General features: G+C 54.5%; 1 protein-coding gene across 1 annotated transcript; it reads left to right on the top strand.

The window, feature by feature from the left end:
- Positions 1 to 376: 376 nt before the first annotated feature.
- LOC124511887 (C-type lectin domain family 18 member A-like) lies at positions 377 to 13,642 on the top strand. The gene is made up of 12 exons (XM_047079277.1): positions 377 to 515; positions 1,026 to 1,117; positions 3,212 to 3,451; positions 8,593 to 8,690; positions 9,081 to 9,202; positions 9,392 to 9,499; positions 10,080 to 10,172; positions 10,576 to 10,682; positions 11,292 to 11,421; positions 11,714 to 11,810; positions 13,001 to 13,092; positions 13,605 to 13,642. Exons 1-12 carry the CDS (start codon positions 377 to 379, stop codon positions 13,640 to 13,642), a joined length of 1,356 nt encoding a protein of 451 aa, XP_046935233.1.
- The last annotated feature ends 1,595 nt before the right edge of the window (positions 13,643 to 15,237 follow it).

The following is a 15,237-nucleotide window of genomic DNA, read 5'->3' as shown; positions in this document are numbered from 1 at the left end:
AGGGCACGGCCATCATTTGCTAATCCACAGCCCTGGAATGTCTGTGGGCCAATCGGCGGGGGCTCCCAGGGCTCCCCAAGGGCTCCAATAATCCTGCAATGATTAGCAGGGGCCACAGGGTCAGTGCACACTGCTGGGTTGGTTGTTATGGGCAGGGCTGCTGGCCAGGCCAGCGGCTGGAGGGGGGTGGAGCCCTGGGATTGGAGCTGGCTTTCTCTCATGCCAGGGCCGACCGGAGGCTTTTGGGATACACCGATTACTCACCAGCCTCCCCCTTTTGTCTGCCAGTACGGCCTGACCCCTTGAGATTGTGAACACTCCATCTAGCCTGGGAAGCGGGCTGGACGGCTGAGCCAGGCCACATCCAGAGTGGCCCATGCTGTGGCCAGAGCCCTCCACCAGGCTGGGGGGCCGCTGGCCTGGCCTCCTGCCCATACTTCTGGCTCTCCTTGGCATGGCCCGGACAGAGGTGGAGGTGCTGCTGCCGCAGGAGGAACAGGCTCCAGCGCCCGGAGGTAAGGGGCCCCCGGGTGAGGAAAGAGGTGGAGCCGCTGTGAGCTCTGCAGAGGGGTGCTCCGGGGCTGCTGGAAGCCAGTTCCCAGGCCTGAGCCCTGGGCAGGCTAGCTGTGGTTTAAAGAGTCCCCTTGGGTAGTCCAAGGGCCCAAGATGGTTGGGGGGTGGGGGCTGGGGAGCAGGAAGAATGAAGGGGAGTGGGCCCAGGCTGGGGGGTCCAGGAGGAAGACCAGCCAAGGGGCCCCAGGGCTGACCCCTCCACACACCCAGCCCCCGGCCCTCACCCCCTCCTGTTACCCTCACCCCCAGCCCTCAGCCCAAGGGTGCCTGGGCACCTGCCTCTCTCCCAGCCCCACACCTGTCTCCCATCCCTCTGCGCGAGCCCTCCCGTATGCCCACCATCCTCCCCAGCCCCTCCTGCTCTTGTTTCCTAAGGGCAGGGCTGCACTCTAATCTTGCCACGGTGACCCCCACCCCATCACCCAGGGGCCTGACCTTGTCTCCCACCCCAGCTCTGAGCAGTAAGGAGACGTTCCTGCTCCTGTCCCTCCACAACCGCCTGCGCAGCCGGGTGCACCCTCCTGCAGCCAACATGCAGAGAATGGTGAGGACCCCCAAGAGGGTGGCTGGAGGGGCAAACGTGAAGAGGGCTCAGGAGGCCAGACTGGTGCCAGGCGCCCATCCACCTGAGCAGGGCAGGGGGGTAGCCAGTCACCTGGCCCACTGAGGGGACCATGCCTGGTTGCGGGGGTTCCGCAGCTGCCTGCTTCCCAGAAGGGCAGTTCTTTGGCCTTTCCTCACATCCCATCCCGTTGCCCGGGAGACCAGAAGACAAGGAAGGAGTGCTCCACAAAGAAGTCCCAGCAGGATCAGAGGGGCAGAGGACTGGGAGGGAGCAGCACCCGCTTGAGGGAGGGGGCTTGAATGTGACCAGGGCCCAGTGCTTCTTCATGGTTTGTCTGGATGACTAAGTGGGGCCCCTCTGAGCTCCCTCCTCATTCACTGGGGGCTGGGTAGCATGGGAGGATTTCCCACCACACCAGCTGGGACCACCGGGCGGGCGGGCGGGGACCATCCGGGGCCCAGGAACGCAAGCCCGGCCCACGTTAACAGGCCCGGGAGTGAGAGCAGGATCGTGTGGGCGTGGGCAGGGTTCCCCATGGCTGCCTCCCATAAACTCCTCCGGGCTGGCTCAGTGGTGGTGACCTTGAGAGCTCCCGGGTCAGTTTCCCAGGAGGTGGGGGTGGGGCGAGCCGGCGGGAAGGGGTCGTTTCTCCCCCCTTCCCTGCTCCGCAGCAGCTCTGCCCCTCCTCAGGCGCAGGTCCTGGCCCCCACTGCCCACTCTCCTTGCTCCCAGCTCAAGCGCCTGGCGTGGGGGCGTCCCGATCACCTGGTCAGCAGTTTCTATAGTTTTCATGCCCCTTTGACCAAAGTCTTAGAAAAAGAGCATTTCATAAAAGATGAGAATGGAGCCCCACCACTCAGCCTCCCTCACCTCTGCAGCCCTCTAGGGCTTTCCCCCAGTGGAGGCTGAGGCTCTGGGGAAGTTGCAATCCCCATGACAATCTTACCCCGCAGGTACCTTACTGTCCTCATGTTGAGTCTCGTGGAGATTAGGGGACTGCTAATGGGGTGGCTGGGTTGGGCCAGGGCATGGTGATGGGGTGACCCATGTCTTCTTCATGGCTGAACCCCTCGTTTAAAATTTTTTAAGTTTATTTTGAGAACGAGAGAGCCAGAGTGTGAGCAGGGGAGGGGCAGAGAGAGAGAGAGAGAGAAAGAGAATCCCAAGCAGGTTCTGTACTGTCAGCACAGAGCAAAGCGGGGCTCGAACTCGTGAACCATGAGTTCATGACCTGAGCCAAAATCAAGAGTCGGATGCTTAACCGACTGAGCCACCCAGGTGCCCCAATGAGCCCCTTATTTAAGAGGACAGAGGACTACTGGGTGGCAGTGGGGGTATGAGGGGAAGTCTGTTGGTTTGTGGGTGGGGAGAAAAGATTGGGGCCGCTCCAGAGGACAGTGCTGGCTGGGGCCAGAGCCCTGAGGCCAGTAGCCTCTCTTGTCTTGCTTCCTTGTTGGCACCCCAACGCACTCCAAGGCCAGGGTTAGAGAACGGGACAAAGCAGCATGGCTGCTGAGGCCTTTTGCATCAAAGAAAAGTCAAGTGGGAGCAACTGAACCTTTCTGCCAATGGCCAAGACCAGTTGTACCTAATGGCAAACACAAAACCAGTTTGCAAGGCTTGGGCACTGCCCAGGGCTCGCATTACCAGACAGGAAAAAATACCAGAGAAGCCCATCCCATCACCCGGCTAACACTACTCCCTCAGGAAAACCCATCACCCCCCTTCCTGGGGTGGTGCCCAAGGCAGGGCCTAAGGGCACCCACACAGGAGTCAGAAGGATGGGAGCTCTCAGGCCTGGGTAGAGCCAGGCTCTGGGTCAGGCGTCCAAACATCGCCGGTACTTTTACAAACATATCTTGGAGATCTCCTTGCTCTCCAAGGTCCAGACTGACCTCCCCTGGCTCCGGGCGGGGGGTGGGAAGTGGGTGAAAGAAGCTTGGAGGGGTCAGGTGGCCAAGCAGGAATCCCCGTCCAGTGCTCTCTGCATGACCCTACACCCTGTGGGGAGGTTGAATCACTAAGGCCTGGCCCAAAGGTCCCTGCTGACGTCTCTGTTTGTGCCGCCCCCAGGACTGGAGCGAGAGCCTGGCCCGATGGGCTCAGGCCAAGGCGGCTCTCTGTGGTGCCCCAGCCCCGAAGTCTGCATCGGCACCTCGAGCCACGCAGCAAGTGGGCTGGAACGTGCAGCTGCTGCCCGTGGGTTCAGCATCTTTCGTCCACGTGGTGGGCCTGTGGTTCGCAGAGGGGCAGCGGTACAGCTACACAGCAGCCGAGTGTGCCCCCAATGCCACCTGCACCCACTACACTCAGGTGAGGCTGTGCCCCTGGCTCCAAGGCCCCTGGGCCACTGGGGGCAGCTCAGAAGGGCTACCGTTCGTCCTGAAATTGGTGGTCACTTTCCCCCCGAGTTGTATAGTTTTACTTTTTTCAGCTTTAAATACGAAATATTTCAAACATCAAATAATGGACTCCCTTTTACCCATTACCCAGATTTAGAAAATGTTTAACTATAGTTGTTTCTCATCTCTGAAGAAAAAACAAACAACAGAACTGAAGCCCTACTCCTGCTCTTTCCTCTGTCCTTCCCCAGAGGTGGGTGACCTTCCTGAAATCCAGGTGGATCCGTCCCAAGCACATTTCCTTTGTTTTATTTTATGTACCTGGCATTGTTTAGGCGCTAGGGTGCAGCACTGAAAAACACAGGCAAAGCCAAAGCATTTTTAATACTTTTACTGCATGTCTAAGTGTTTTCATACCTTTACAGCTTTTGCAAGTGGGTTGTGTGTTATTAAGTCCCATATTAGTGCTCTCTGTGTGTGTCTCGTTTACCACCCCAGACCATGTGTCTAAGATTTACTTCCATTGACCCAGATACACATGGGTGATTCACTATGAATAAACTGCAATTTATAGGCATCTAGGTTATTTCTACTTTTTTACTATTAAAAGTCATTCCGGGGGCACCTGGGTGGCTCAGTTGGTTGAGCACCTGACTCTTGATTCTGGCTCAGGTCATGATCTCAGTTCGTGAGTTCAAGCCCTATGTCAAGTGCACTGTCAGCACGGAGCCTGCTTGGGATTCTCTCTCTCTGCCCATCCCCTGCTTGTGTTCTCTCTTTCAAAACAAATAAACACAAACTTTAAAAAAATTAAAAAAATAAAAGTACTTCCACAATGCACAAATCCTACTTCAGCTCCTTTCGTGCATATGTGTCCAGAGTTTCTCTAGGATGCATTTAGAAGGTGAATAGCCAGGTCATAGCATAGCATGCAACTACGACCTTATGAGTTATTGCCAAAGTGGCCATGCCAACTGTACTCCCATCTACAAGTCAGTTCTCGCTTCCCCAGTATTGCCAGGCTCCTTGATTTTGACCAACTCGAGGCTGTGAAATGCTTCCTCACTTGATTTTTAATTTGAAATTGAGCATATTACCTGCTTTGTTAATTACCTGTTCAAATGTCTTGCCCATTTTTATAACACGGTGCATCTTTTTCTTACTAATTTTCAAGCATCCTTTCTACATTCTTTATGCTTTCTGTTGGTCATATGGATATACATTTTTTCCTAGCATAGGGCTTATATTTTTCTTTGTGTATCTTATATTTTATATGAAAGACCTTTTAGATTTTAGTATTAATCCATTTTCTCAGTTTAATGTATAGTTCATCTGTTTGTAGTATCATGTTTAAGAAATCCTTTTCCACTCTGACATCAGAAATATCTTTGCTTCCAAAGCTTTCCTTTTTCATATTGATGTCATTATGCCTCCTGGAATTTTTCATGCAGGTGTGGTATAGGATCTCATTTTATTGTCTTTCCAAATAAGCATCCTCTACTGAGTATTGAATCCTTCCCCACTGATTCATAATGCCACCTCAGTCATATACCAAGCTCACATCTGCCCGTAAGTCTTTTGCTGAGTTATTGGTCCTATTCTGTTGTTTTGTTGTTGTTGTTTATCCCCACACAAATCATATTTTAATTATGGCTTTATAGAAAAGTTTTTTTTTTTTCAACGTTTATTTATTTTTGGGACAGAGAGAGACAGAGCATGAACGGGCGAGGGGCAGAGAGAGAGGGAGACACAGAATCGGAAACAGGCTCCAGGCTCTGAGCCATCAGCCCAGAGCCCGACGCGGGGCTCGAACTCACGGACCGCGAGATCGTGACCTGGCTGAAGTCGGACGCCTAACCGACTGCGCCACCCAGGCGCCCCTATAGAAAAGTTTTGAAAGGAAAATTCTCCATCTACACACTATATGCTATAACAGTTATGCAAGTGCTAAAATACTGATGTATTAGTAAACAGTAGCTGCCCCAAGTTCCCAGAATGCACCTGGCCTAGCCTCTTCCCTGAGACCCCTAGAATCTGTCCCATGATCTAGAGGCAAAGAATGAATGCCTGGCACAGTATTGGGTCCCAGGATCCTCCTTCAGCCCAGTGTCTGTTCTGATTGGCAAGTACCCATGCCTACTGGTTGTTAAATATTTTGAATATTTGCCAACTTGGCATGTCATGTAATGTGAAATAATGTAATGCAGTGTGTGTGTGTTGTTGTTGTTACTGTTGTTGTTGTTTTAATATGTATGTATGTATTTTTGAGAGAGAAAGAGTGAGCAAAGGAAGGGCAGAAAGAGAGGGAGACAGAGAATCCCAAGCAGGCTCCACACTGTGAGCACAGAGCCTGATGGGGGCTCAAATCCATGAACCATGAGATCATGACCTGAGCCAAAATCAGCAGTTAGATCCTTAACTGACTGAGCCCCCCAGGCGCCCCTGTTGTTTTTAATTCATTGCTAGATCTGCTTTGCTAATTATTATTTGATATTGAAATTGACCTCTGATTTCCTTTTCTCATACTGCCCTTACTTGGGTTAGAGCAATGCTACCCTGACCTCATAAAATGAATTGCAAATTTTGCCTCATTTTCTCTTTCCTGGAATAGTTCCTATAATATTTGCTGTAACTCTCCTGTAAAACTATTTGGACCTTGTTCTGTTTTGGGGCTGTTTTGTGTGTATATGCGTTGTAAGTGTGGATTTTTAACTGCTGATTCAACTTTTAAAAAAATTTTTTTTTTCAACGTTTATTTATTTTTGGGACAGAGAGAGACAGAGCATGAACGGGGGAGGGGCAGAGAGAGAGGGAGACACAGAATCGGAAACAGGCTCCAGGCTCTGAGCCATCAGCCCAGAGCCTGACGCGGGGCTCGAACTCACAGACCGCGAGATCGTGACCTGGCTGAAGTCGGACGCTTAACCGACTGCGCCACCCAGGCGCCCCTGATTCAACTTTTAGAAACGGTCAGAGACCATTTCAGACTTTCTCCTTCTTCTTGAGATAGTTTTGCCAAGTTCTGTTTTCTAGAAAATTGTCCATTTTATGTTTTCCAATTTATTGGTCAGAATTGTTCAGTATTTAACAGAGATTTAAAACTAGAATTAAACAGGATTTTAAAAAGATTTGCTGTGTCTGTAGCTAGGTCCTTTCAAACTTTTCAGCTTTATCTGTGCCTTCTCTCTCATTCTTTACTAGTCTTGCCAGAGCTGTGTCTATTTGAACAAATCAGCTTTTTTTGATTTTTAGCCTCTTTTTTCTTTTTTTTTTAATTTCTGCTTATTTTTATTATTTACTTTTTAAGAGTTTAAGAAATTTTTTTAGTAATCTCTACACCCAACATGGGGCTCAAACTCACAACCCCAAGATCAAGAGTCCTTTGCTCTTCTGACTGAGCCAGCCAGGCGCCCCAATATTTACTTTCTCCTACTTTATTCAGTTTATTATTCTTTTTTTTAAATATTTTTTAATGTTTATTTTTTTTCTGAGAGCAAGCAAGAGGGGAGAGGCAGAGGGACATAGAAAATCCTAAGCAGGCTCCACACTGTCAGCACAGAGCCCAACGCCAGGCTCACACTCACAAGCCGTGAGATCATGACCTGAGCCGAAGTTGGATGCTTGACTGACTGAGCCACCCAGGCGGCCCTATTGTTTTTTATATTCTTGATTAATTTTTAAGTCTTTCCATTTCTGCTAAATTCACTTAAAGCTATAAATTTCCCTCTAAACTTCATTAGCTGTATCCCTTGAATTTTGCTGTTCAGTGATTTTTCATTTCTACATGTTTCCTATTTTCCATCATGATATCTTTGATTTCGAAGTGTATGCTTAAATTTTCTATGTTTTCTCCTTTCCCTTACTTCTAAGCTATTTACTCGATATTTTATTGCACTGTATTTATAGAATGCAGCCCATAGGCTATTGTTCCTTTGGTCTTTGTTGAATCTTGCTTTGTGGCTTAGGGAGGGGGGGTCAATGTTTGCAAAAGCTTCGTGCATCCCTAAAGAGAATGTACATTCTCTAATTATTGGGTACACACATATGACTACATGTCTGTGTCTCCCTAGTTCACAGTTGTCATTTTAAGTGCTGCAGGAGTTGAACTATTCCTGCGCTGTTTCCAAGTTATCGCTGATTTCAAGATTTTAAATCTAAGTTTGGAGTACTATCCGAGACCTACGCCTACCAGCTTTTGCCGTATGATACACTACCCCAAAGTTTAGCATCCTGTGATTCTGCAGGTTGACAATCTGAGCTGGGCCCAGCGGGGAAGTTCTTCCGGCCTTGGTGGGGCCCACGTACAAGGGCAATCACTTGGCTGATTTTCTGGGAGCTGGCTGTCTAGAGTGGCCTCAGCTGGCTCACCTCTGCCTGTGGGGTCTCCTGAGGCCTAGGTTCAAAACTGGCTCAAAATCACTTCTTCTGCATTCCGTTGGCCCACGCAAGCCACAGGGCCAGCCAGAGTCAAGCTGGAAAAGAGGGTCCTCCTCGTGATGCAAAAGAGCACATTTAAGCGTGGGCTGTAGGAAGGAGTGAAGGGTTGTAGCCATCTGTGCAATCAGTCACAAGACCTTTGATGTCCAAGACTTCTTTTTTTTTTTTTTTTTGAGAGAGAGAGAGAGAGACAGAGTGCAAGTGGAGGAGGGACAGAGAGAGGCGGAGAGAGAGAATCCCAAGTAGGCTTTGGGCTGCTGTCAGCCCACATCCCATGCGGGACCCCGTCTCGCATACCCATGAGATCGTGACCTGAGCCAAGATCGAGTTGGACCCCTAACGACTGAGTCACCCAGAAGCCCTGTCCAAGACTTTCTTTTGCCACTTCCACCCACACACCCACGATTCTCTCCTTTCTTCAGGTATCTGCTGACTGAAACCCCTCCACTCCCCCCACCCAGACAGCCTTCCTAGGCTATTCCCACCTGTCCTCATAGCCCTGCCCAGCCCAGCTGCCACCGCTGAGGCCCCGGGAGGTGATGGAGTTGTCTTTCTGTCTGGTTTGGGGCAGAGGCTGCGTCTCCCCTCCCCAGACAGGCATCGTCAGTGCCGTTGGCCCCCACAAGACTGGGGAGGGGCCCGTGATGACGGTCTGAGCCACTATGTCTCCTGCAGCTCGTGTGGGCCACCTCGAGCCAACTGGGCTGCGGGCGGCAGCCCTGCTCTGGGGCCCAGGCAGAGACTGAAGCCTTCGTCTGCGCCTATTCTCCCGGGTAAGCGCCCCCCGCTGCGTTGTGGGGTGGAGGGTACGTCCTCCCAGGGTAAAACGCTCACCCACCCACTCACAAGGCCTTTGCCCCTTGGTCTGCACCCTCACAGAAAGAAGGAAAGGGAGAGGGTGTGGAAGTGGGCAGCACTCACGAGCCCGGCCAGGCAGAATGTGGCTTCCCAGATGCCCGTCCTTGGAGGCACTGTTCCGCTGTGCCCGGTTGAAGTATGGAGCATTAGCCTTAGTTTGGAGGCCATTTTTTTCCTTTCCTAGGACACCTCCCTGTCACCTCCCTGTTCCCTGACTCCCTGGCCGGGCCAGAAGGAGCTGAAGGGGCCGAGGCCCTTTCCCCAGGCCAGGCCCTTGCAGCCCTCTCTGGTGCTTACTCTCACAGAGGCAACTGGGAGCTCAACGGGAAGACAATCGCCCCCTATAAGAAGGGCTCCTGGTGCTCTCTCTGCACGGCCAGCGTCTCAGGCTGCTTCAAAGCCTGGGACCACGCAGGGGGGCTCTGTGGTAAGTGCCCCGCCCCGCCCGCCTCCTGCTGGGACAGTGGTACAAGAGAGCTTGATGTGGTGATCCTCGTGGAGGGTGGCAGCGTCCTGTAGGACTGTCCTCCAAGCCGTGGCCCTTAGCACCCGGGAGGCACCTGGCTGGGCTGCCTGAAGGAGGTTCCCTCTCAGAGCTCCAACCTCGCCTGACCAGAGGTCCCCAGGAACCCATGTCGCATGAGCTGCCGGAACCACGGACGTCTCAACATCAGCACCTGCCACTGCCATTGTCCCCCTGGCTACACAGGCAGATACTGCCAAGGTGAGGGGCACGTGGAGCTCCAGATCACCCAGGGAGTGAAGTCCGGGCCCAGGGCACATGCAGGCAGCCTCAGGGGGTGGGGGGACACACGGTGTTGCGTGGGTGACCAGGGGCCGTGTTGCACTCACTCAAAGTGTTTGGAGAGAGTCTTGAGGGAGTTGGTGGGTGCTGACCAGGTACTTGCTGCCCCGGACACTGCATATAGTCATTCAACAAACAGCCTGAGCACCGCCGGCCAGACCCTGAGCTTTGTAGGGGATTCAGAGTAGATTCCGATCTGGCCTTTAGGCCGTGGATGGTAGCAGGAGGACATTATCAGGATCTAGAAGTAGACTCTCCTCCCAGTGTCCCCCTCCCGGCTCGGTGACCATGGGCAGGTCCCCCTCCCTAACCCCAATTTGCTTCTCTCTACAATGGAGATCAAACCAAGTGTAGCAGCAGTCGAAGCCGGGACGGGTTCTGTCCCTGAGGGGCGTGCTGGCCGCAGGTGGCCATTCCCCACACTCCGAGGCCTGGGAGAGGCAGCGTGGGGTCCCGGGGCTGCGGGCTGAGCTCTGTTCCTCCCCGCCTGCCCTGGCAGTGCGGTGCAGCGTGGAGTGCGTTCATGGCCGGTTTCGGGACGAGGAGTGTTCCTGCGTCTGTGACGTCGGCTATGGGGGAGCCCAGTGTGCCAGTAAGTCCTGCCCCCGAGGTCCCCCGATGAGCCAGGCCACACCCCAGGGACCCCCTCAGCAGCAGAGCGTTGGAGCCAGCTCGGACCGGCTCCCAGGAGTCTACTGTGCACATCTCTTCCCAACTCCCTGCTCGGTGACATCACATTGGTACCTTGAAATTGTCCCTGGTGGGGGTATTTGCACCGCACAGATTGGCAAATTCTATATATCTTTTTTTTGTCTTTGAAAGCAAGCCGACTGTTACACATTCACCAGCACGACACTGACTCCCACCCACTCTCCGGCTTGGAGAGGGTGGCCAGAGGAAGGGGAAGGGGCTTCTTGAGCTTGGCGCCCCGGCAGGGAGCGAGGCGTAATGAGTCTGAGGTCCCCACGCACACAGTCAGGCCCCCCTGTCCCCAGCCAAGGTGCGCTTCCCCTTCCACACTTGTGACCTGAGGATCGACGGAGACTGCTTCATGGTGTCCTCAGAGGCAGACACCTACTACGGAGCCAAGATGAAATGCCAGGTGATGGTTGACCCCTGCCTTCCCAGGGACCCCCAGAGTCTCCAGTAAGGGTCTCAGTGGAGGGAGCTGGGACTGAGAAGTGGCTCCTTTGACTTCTTCTGACCTGACTCTGGTCATTAGTGTAAAGCGGGGTTACTCAGAGGCCCATGGGAGCCAGGAGGTCACCTAATGAGCTGAGGGACCCAGGGGTGAGCCCTTGCCCAAGCCCCACCTCAGGAGCCGTCCTGATTCAGTCCTAGCTACTGGCTCTCACGTAGGTGTAGGAGTTCACAGAGGTCAGAACTTGGGATTTTTCAAGAGCACCAGCAATTCAGATTTTCATGGGCATCGCTAGATTTATTAATGTCGGCAACCAACTCAAACGTATTAAAGACACTGAACAGATGAAACAAAACCTTCCCGAGGTCAGGGCCCTGCCAGTCTGGGCCCCTGTGCACAGAGAGAGGAGATGCAGGCAGGGGAGAGGAAGGGGGACCCCTACTCTAAGAAGCAGGAGGCTGTGGGGCGGGGGAGAGGATGTCCCTGGCCACTTCGGGGTGTTGGGATGGGTAGGAAGGGCCGGCCTGAGCTCTGGGGCCCTGCCAGTGTGACGTGGAGTGGGGGTTACAGGGAAAGGGCGGGGTGCTAGCCCAGATTGAGAGCCAGAAAGTTCAGGACATCCTCGCCTTCTACCTGGGCCACCTGGAGACCACCAACGAGGTGACCGACAGCGACTTTGAGACCAGAAACTTCTGGATCGGTGAGTGCCTGGCTGGTTGGGGGTGCAGGAATCTGGGCTGCAAAACCTCCCCCAGCAGACGGTAAGGGTGTGATGAGGCCCGAGGACCCGGAACGGGGCTGGCGACCTCCTTCCCTGTGGGGAGCACTGACGAGAGGGAGGGGGAGAGCCCCTGGGGGCCGAAAGAGCTGGGAAGGTGATTAAGGACAGGCATTAGGCAGCAGGCTCCAAGCTCGGGGGCGCTCCTCTCAGGGAGCCTGGGCTCTGAGTGGGGCCCAGGGCTGGTGGGCCAACCTCAGCTGCTGGGGCCCAGGGCTCACCTACAAGACCACTAAGGACTCCTTCCGCTGGACCACCGGGGAGCACCAGTCATTCACCAGTTTCGCCTTTGGGCAGCCTGACAACCAGGGGTGAGTCTGGAGTGCCCTCCCTCCTCCGGGCTCCCTCTCTCACGCGGGACCGCTTGCTGAGCCCTCAGATGCCACTGAATAACCTCCACCCGGCCTGCTGCCTGGCTGAGCCCTGTGAGGGCCTGGGCCTTACCCGGGGCCCAGGAAGTCTGGGTACAGCTGATGTGAGCCACAGCCCAGCATCTCGGGGCTTACATAAAGGAGAGGGACCTCTAGAAGGCTCCATCCATCCATCCATCCATCCCCGCTGTTCCCTCAGCTGTCCTCCCAGCCCTCCATTATCTCCACCCGTCCCCCACCACCACGCTCCTCTGCCTACATCAACACCCTCATTCTGGGGTCTTTAGCAATCCACCCACCTGCATCCAGTCCTGCACATGCCCATCCCCCAGCCAGCCTGTACGGAGGGCCTTCTGGTTAGGCGGCCCTGCCCCGGTCATCAGAGCCCAGGAATGCCCAGGGCAAGCGGGGGGCAGGGTAGAGGAAGTCGGGCTGTGTGGACTAAGGGCTCCAAAAATCTGGCCCACGTCCTTCGACCTCATTGATGGCAGCCGGGCCCATGCCCCTGCTCTGTCACCTAGAGGACACTGTTCCGGTTGGGTTCTCGGGCACACCCTCTCCCTGCTGGGAGGAAGGACATGGGCCTGACTGTTCCAGGTCCTACCTTCACCCCCATCGGCTGGCATGGCTGAGTGCTGGCACTGGGCAGGGGGAGTTGCTGCCCAGGTAGGGGGTTTGCCGAGACCTCCCAGCTTCCCTGAGAAGAGCTACAGAGGCCTGAGTGGCAGGCATGGGAGCCTGGGGGTGGGTCTGGCTCCCAGAAGCCCCTTATGTGGGCTGGAGGCACCTAGGCTTCTTAGACGCAGGTGGCCTGCTGGAGTGGAAGATTTTTTTTTTAACGTTTATTTATTTATTCTGAGAGAGGAGAGAGCGAGCGCATGCTCATGAGCAGGACAGGGGAGGGGCAGAGAGAGAGGGAGAGAGAGAGAATCCCAAGCAGGCTCTGCACGGTCAGTGAGGAGCCCGACACGGGGTTCGATCCCACGATCCATGAGACCATGACCTGAGCTGAAACCAAGAATCGGACACTTAACTGAGCCACCCAGGCGCCCCTGGAGGAAGATTTAATCCTGCCCCAGGCTCCTAATTTTGTCCGTCCACCCTGAGCACCTGACATCTTGGCCTGGCAGGTTTGGCAACTGCGTGGAGCTGCAGGCATCAGCCGCCTTCAACTGGAATGACCAACGTTGTAAAACCCGGAACCGTTACATCTGCCAGTTTGGTAAGGGCCCTCTCACACCTCCCCTTTCCGGGTCCCTGTCCTCTGAGGTCCCTGCTGGCCCGCTGCAGGCACTAGGATAGCCAGGTCGCAGGCCCAGAGAGAGTCTGAGCGTGCAGAGCCGCCGGGGATGTCCCGCTCGGGGCGTTGTCGTACCTGCGGGCCCCTGAGGCCCAGAGAGGAAGAAGGGCCCGGTTTCGCTCGTCTGCACAGCAGCAGGACTGGAATACAGCCTGGCCAAGGATCTCTCCAAGGTCCCTTTCCTCCTGTCACTAAAGCTGCTGCTTGGGGACCTGTTGGTTTCACTGGTGTTCCTGATTCCCTAGGGCCCAGTGAACGACAGTGGGGAACAGGGGTGAAACCTGGCCCAGAACCGGCCCCCAGCAACACCCGCTGGAAAGGTCTGGAGCTCCATCTGGGCACGATAACCATTTCAGGGCCAGCTACAGGAAGGTCCCCGTCCGAGGACTGCCTGGGCTGCCACTGACCCTCGCTCGGTTCGGCTTCCTTTCCAGCGGAGGAGCACATGTCCCGGTGGGCCGCGGGACCCTGAGACTCAGCCAGGCCTCTCCCCGCCAGCCTCCCGAGGCACAGCCCTGTGTGCCCATCTGCACACCTGCCTGGAACGAGGGCCAGGCCAGGGCTGCAAGCCCAACATCCACAGAGGTCGCAGACCCTGTGGGAAGTGAGGCAGGGGGCACAAGTCAGACCCAGAGAGGGCTGGGGCCCCTCAGCCTGCTTTCATTGGGAAGATGGGTGTCAGGCGCCCCGGGCCGGCAGTCAGAAGAGACCACTCTCCTCCGTGCGTGCCGGACCCTGTGGGGCAGATGGGGGCTCCTCACTGCCCAGGGTGCACCCCACAAAGGATTAAACTAAGTTATGAATCACTTGTGCCTGCTTGTTTTGAAGGGGAATCTAGCCGAGTCAGGATGATCCTGGGAACACCAGAGGGTGCCTGAGGCTTTCCTGCTGGTTGCCCACCCCCGACCCCAGTCCCTTCCCTGCTCACCCATATGACCCAGACCACCCTCTGGAAGTTTTCTGGTGTTAGCCCCTGAATGATGCACAGATTTGGAAGCCTTGTTTGCATCCCTGACTTCCTGTTCCAGCTCCCCCTCACCGCTGCCTCTGTCGGCTTTGCGCTTCTGCCCACACCCTCTCCCTGTATTCACCGTGCCCGCCCCTACGTGTTCCCGCTTTCTTTGTGATTACCGGAACTGGGGTGGGTTATGGCCCCGTTGCCCTCCTCTCCCTTCAGTGGTGAGAGCGGCCGTGGGGGCAGGTGAAGACTGGCAGGTGCCATCATTAGCGTCCAGAATGCACCCCTACCCAGTTGCACGCTGTTATGTGTGAACATTGAGTTGCTTTGCTGGTTGGAGGTGGGAGTGTGGCCCGGGGTCACGAACGGAGAGAAGTGTAGCAGCCACAGTTTCTATTGTGGTTTTAAGCAATAGAAACATAGAAACAGTTGTGACTTAATCACGGCAGAAAAGGAACTTATCAAAAAGACAGTGATTGGGGTGCCTGGGTGGCTCAGCCGGTTGAGCGTCCAACTTCGGCTCAGCTCATGATCTCACAGCTTGTGGGTTCGAGCCCCATGTGGGTCCCTGTGCTGCCAGCTCAGAGCCTGGAGGCTGCTTCGGATTCTGTGTCTCCCTCTCTGCCCTCCCCTGCTCACGTGCTCTCTCTCTCTCTCTCTCAAAAATAAATAAACATGAAAAAAAGTTTTTTTTTTTTTTAAAGACAATGATTTACAAACAGGCAAAGGACATGAATAGACAGTTCCCCAGAGGAGCTATACAAGTGACCAACAAACACAACATCACTAGTCATTAGGAAATTCACAGCAAAACCACACTGAGATACCACTTCACACCCATTACGATAGTTGTTATCAAAGAAACAGATGATAACTGGGGTGCCTGGGTGGCTCAGTCGGTTAAGCGTCCGACTTCGGCTTAGGTCATGATCTCACAGTTCATGAGTTTGAGCCCCACATCTGGCTCTGTGCTGATAGCTTAGAGCCCGGAGCCTGCTTCAAATTCTAGGTCTCCCTCTCTCTCTGCTCCTCCCCCGCTCATGCTCTCTCTCTCTCTCCTTCAAAAATAAATAAAAACATTAAAAAAAGAAACAGATGATAACAAACGT

Source organism: Lynx rufus, unplaced genomic scaffold (genome assembly GCF_022079265.1).
Source record: "Lynx rufus isolate CCGP_SWC_20201006 ecotype Redwood Valley unplaced genomic scaffold, mLynRuf1.p SCAF_16, whole genome shotgun sequence".
Lineage (NCBI taxonomy): Eukaryota > Metazoa > Chordata > Mammalia > Carnivora > Felidae > Lynx > Lynx rufus.
The sequence above is the reverse complement of the archived record's forward strand: the minus strand, read 5'-3'. Positions and strand labels throughout refer to the sequence as shown.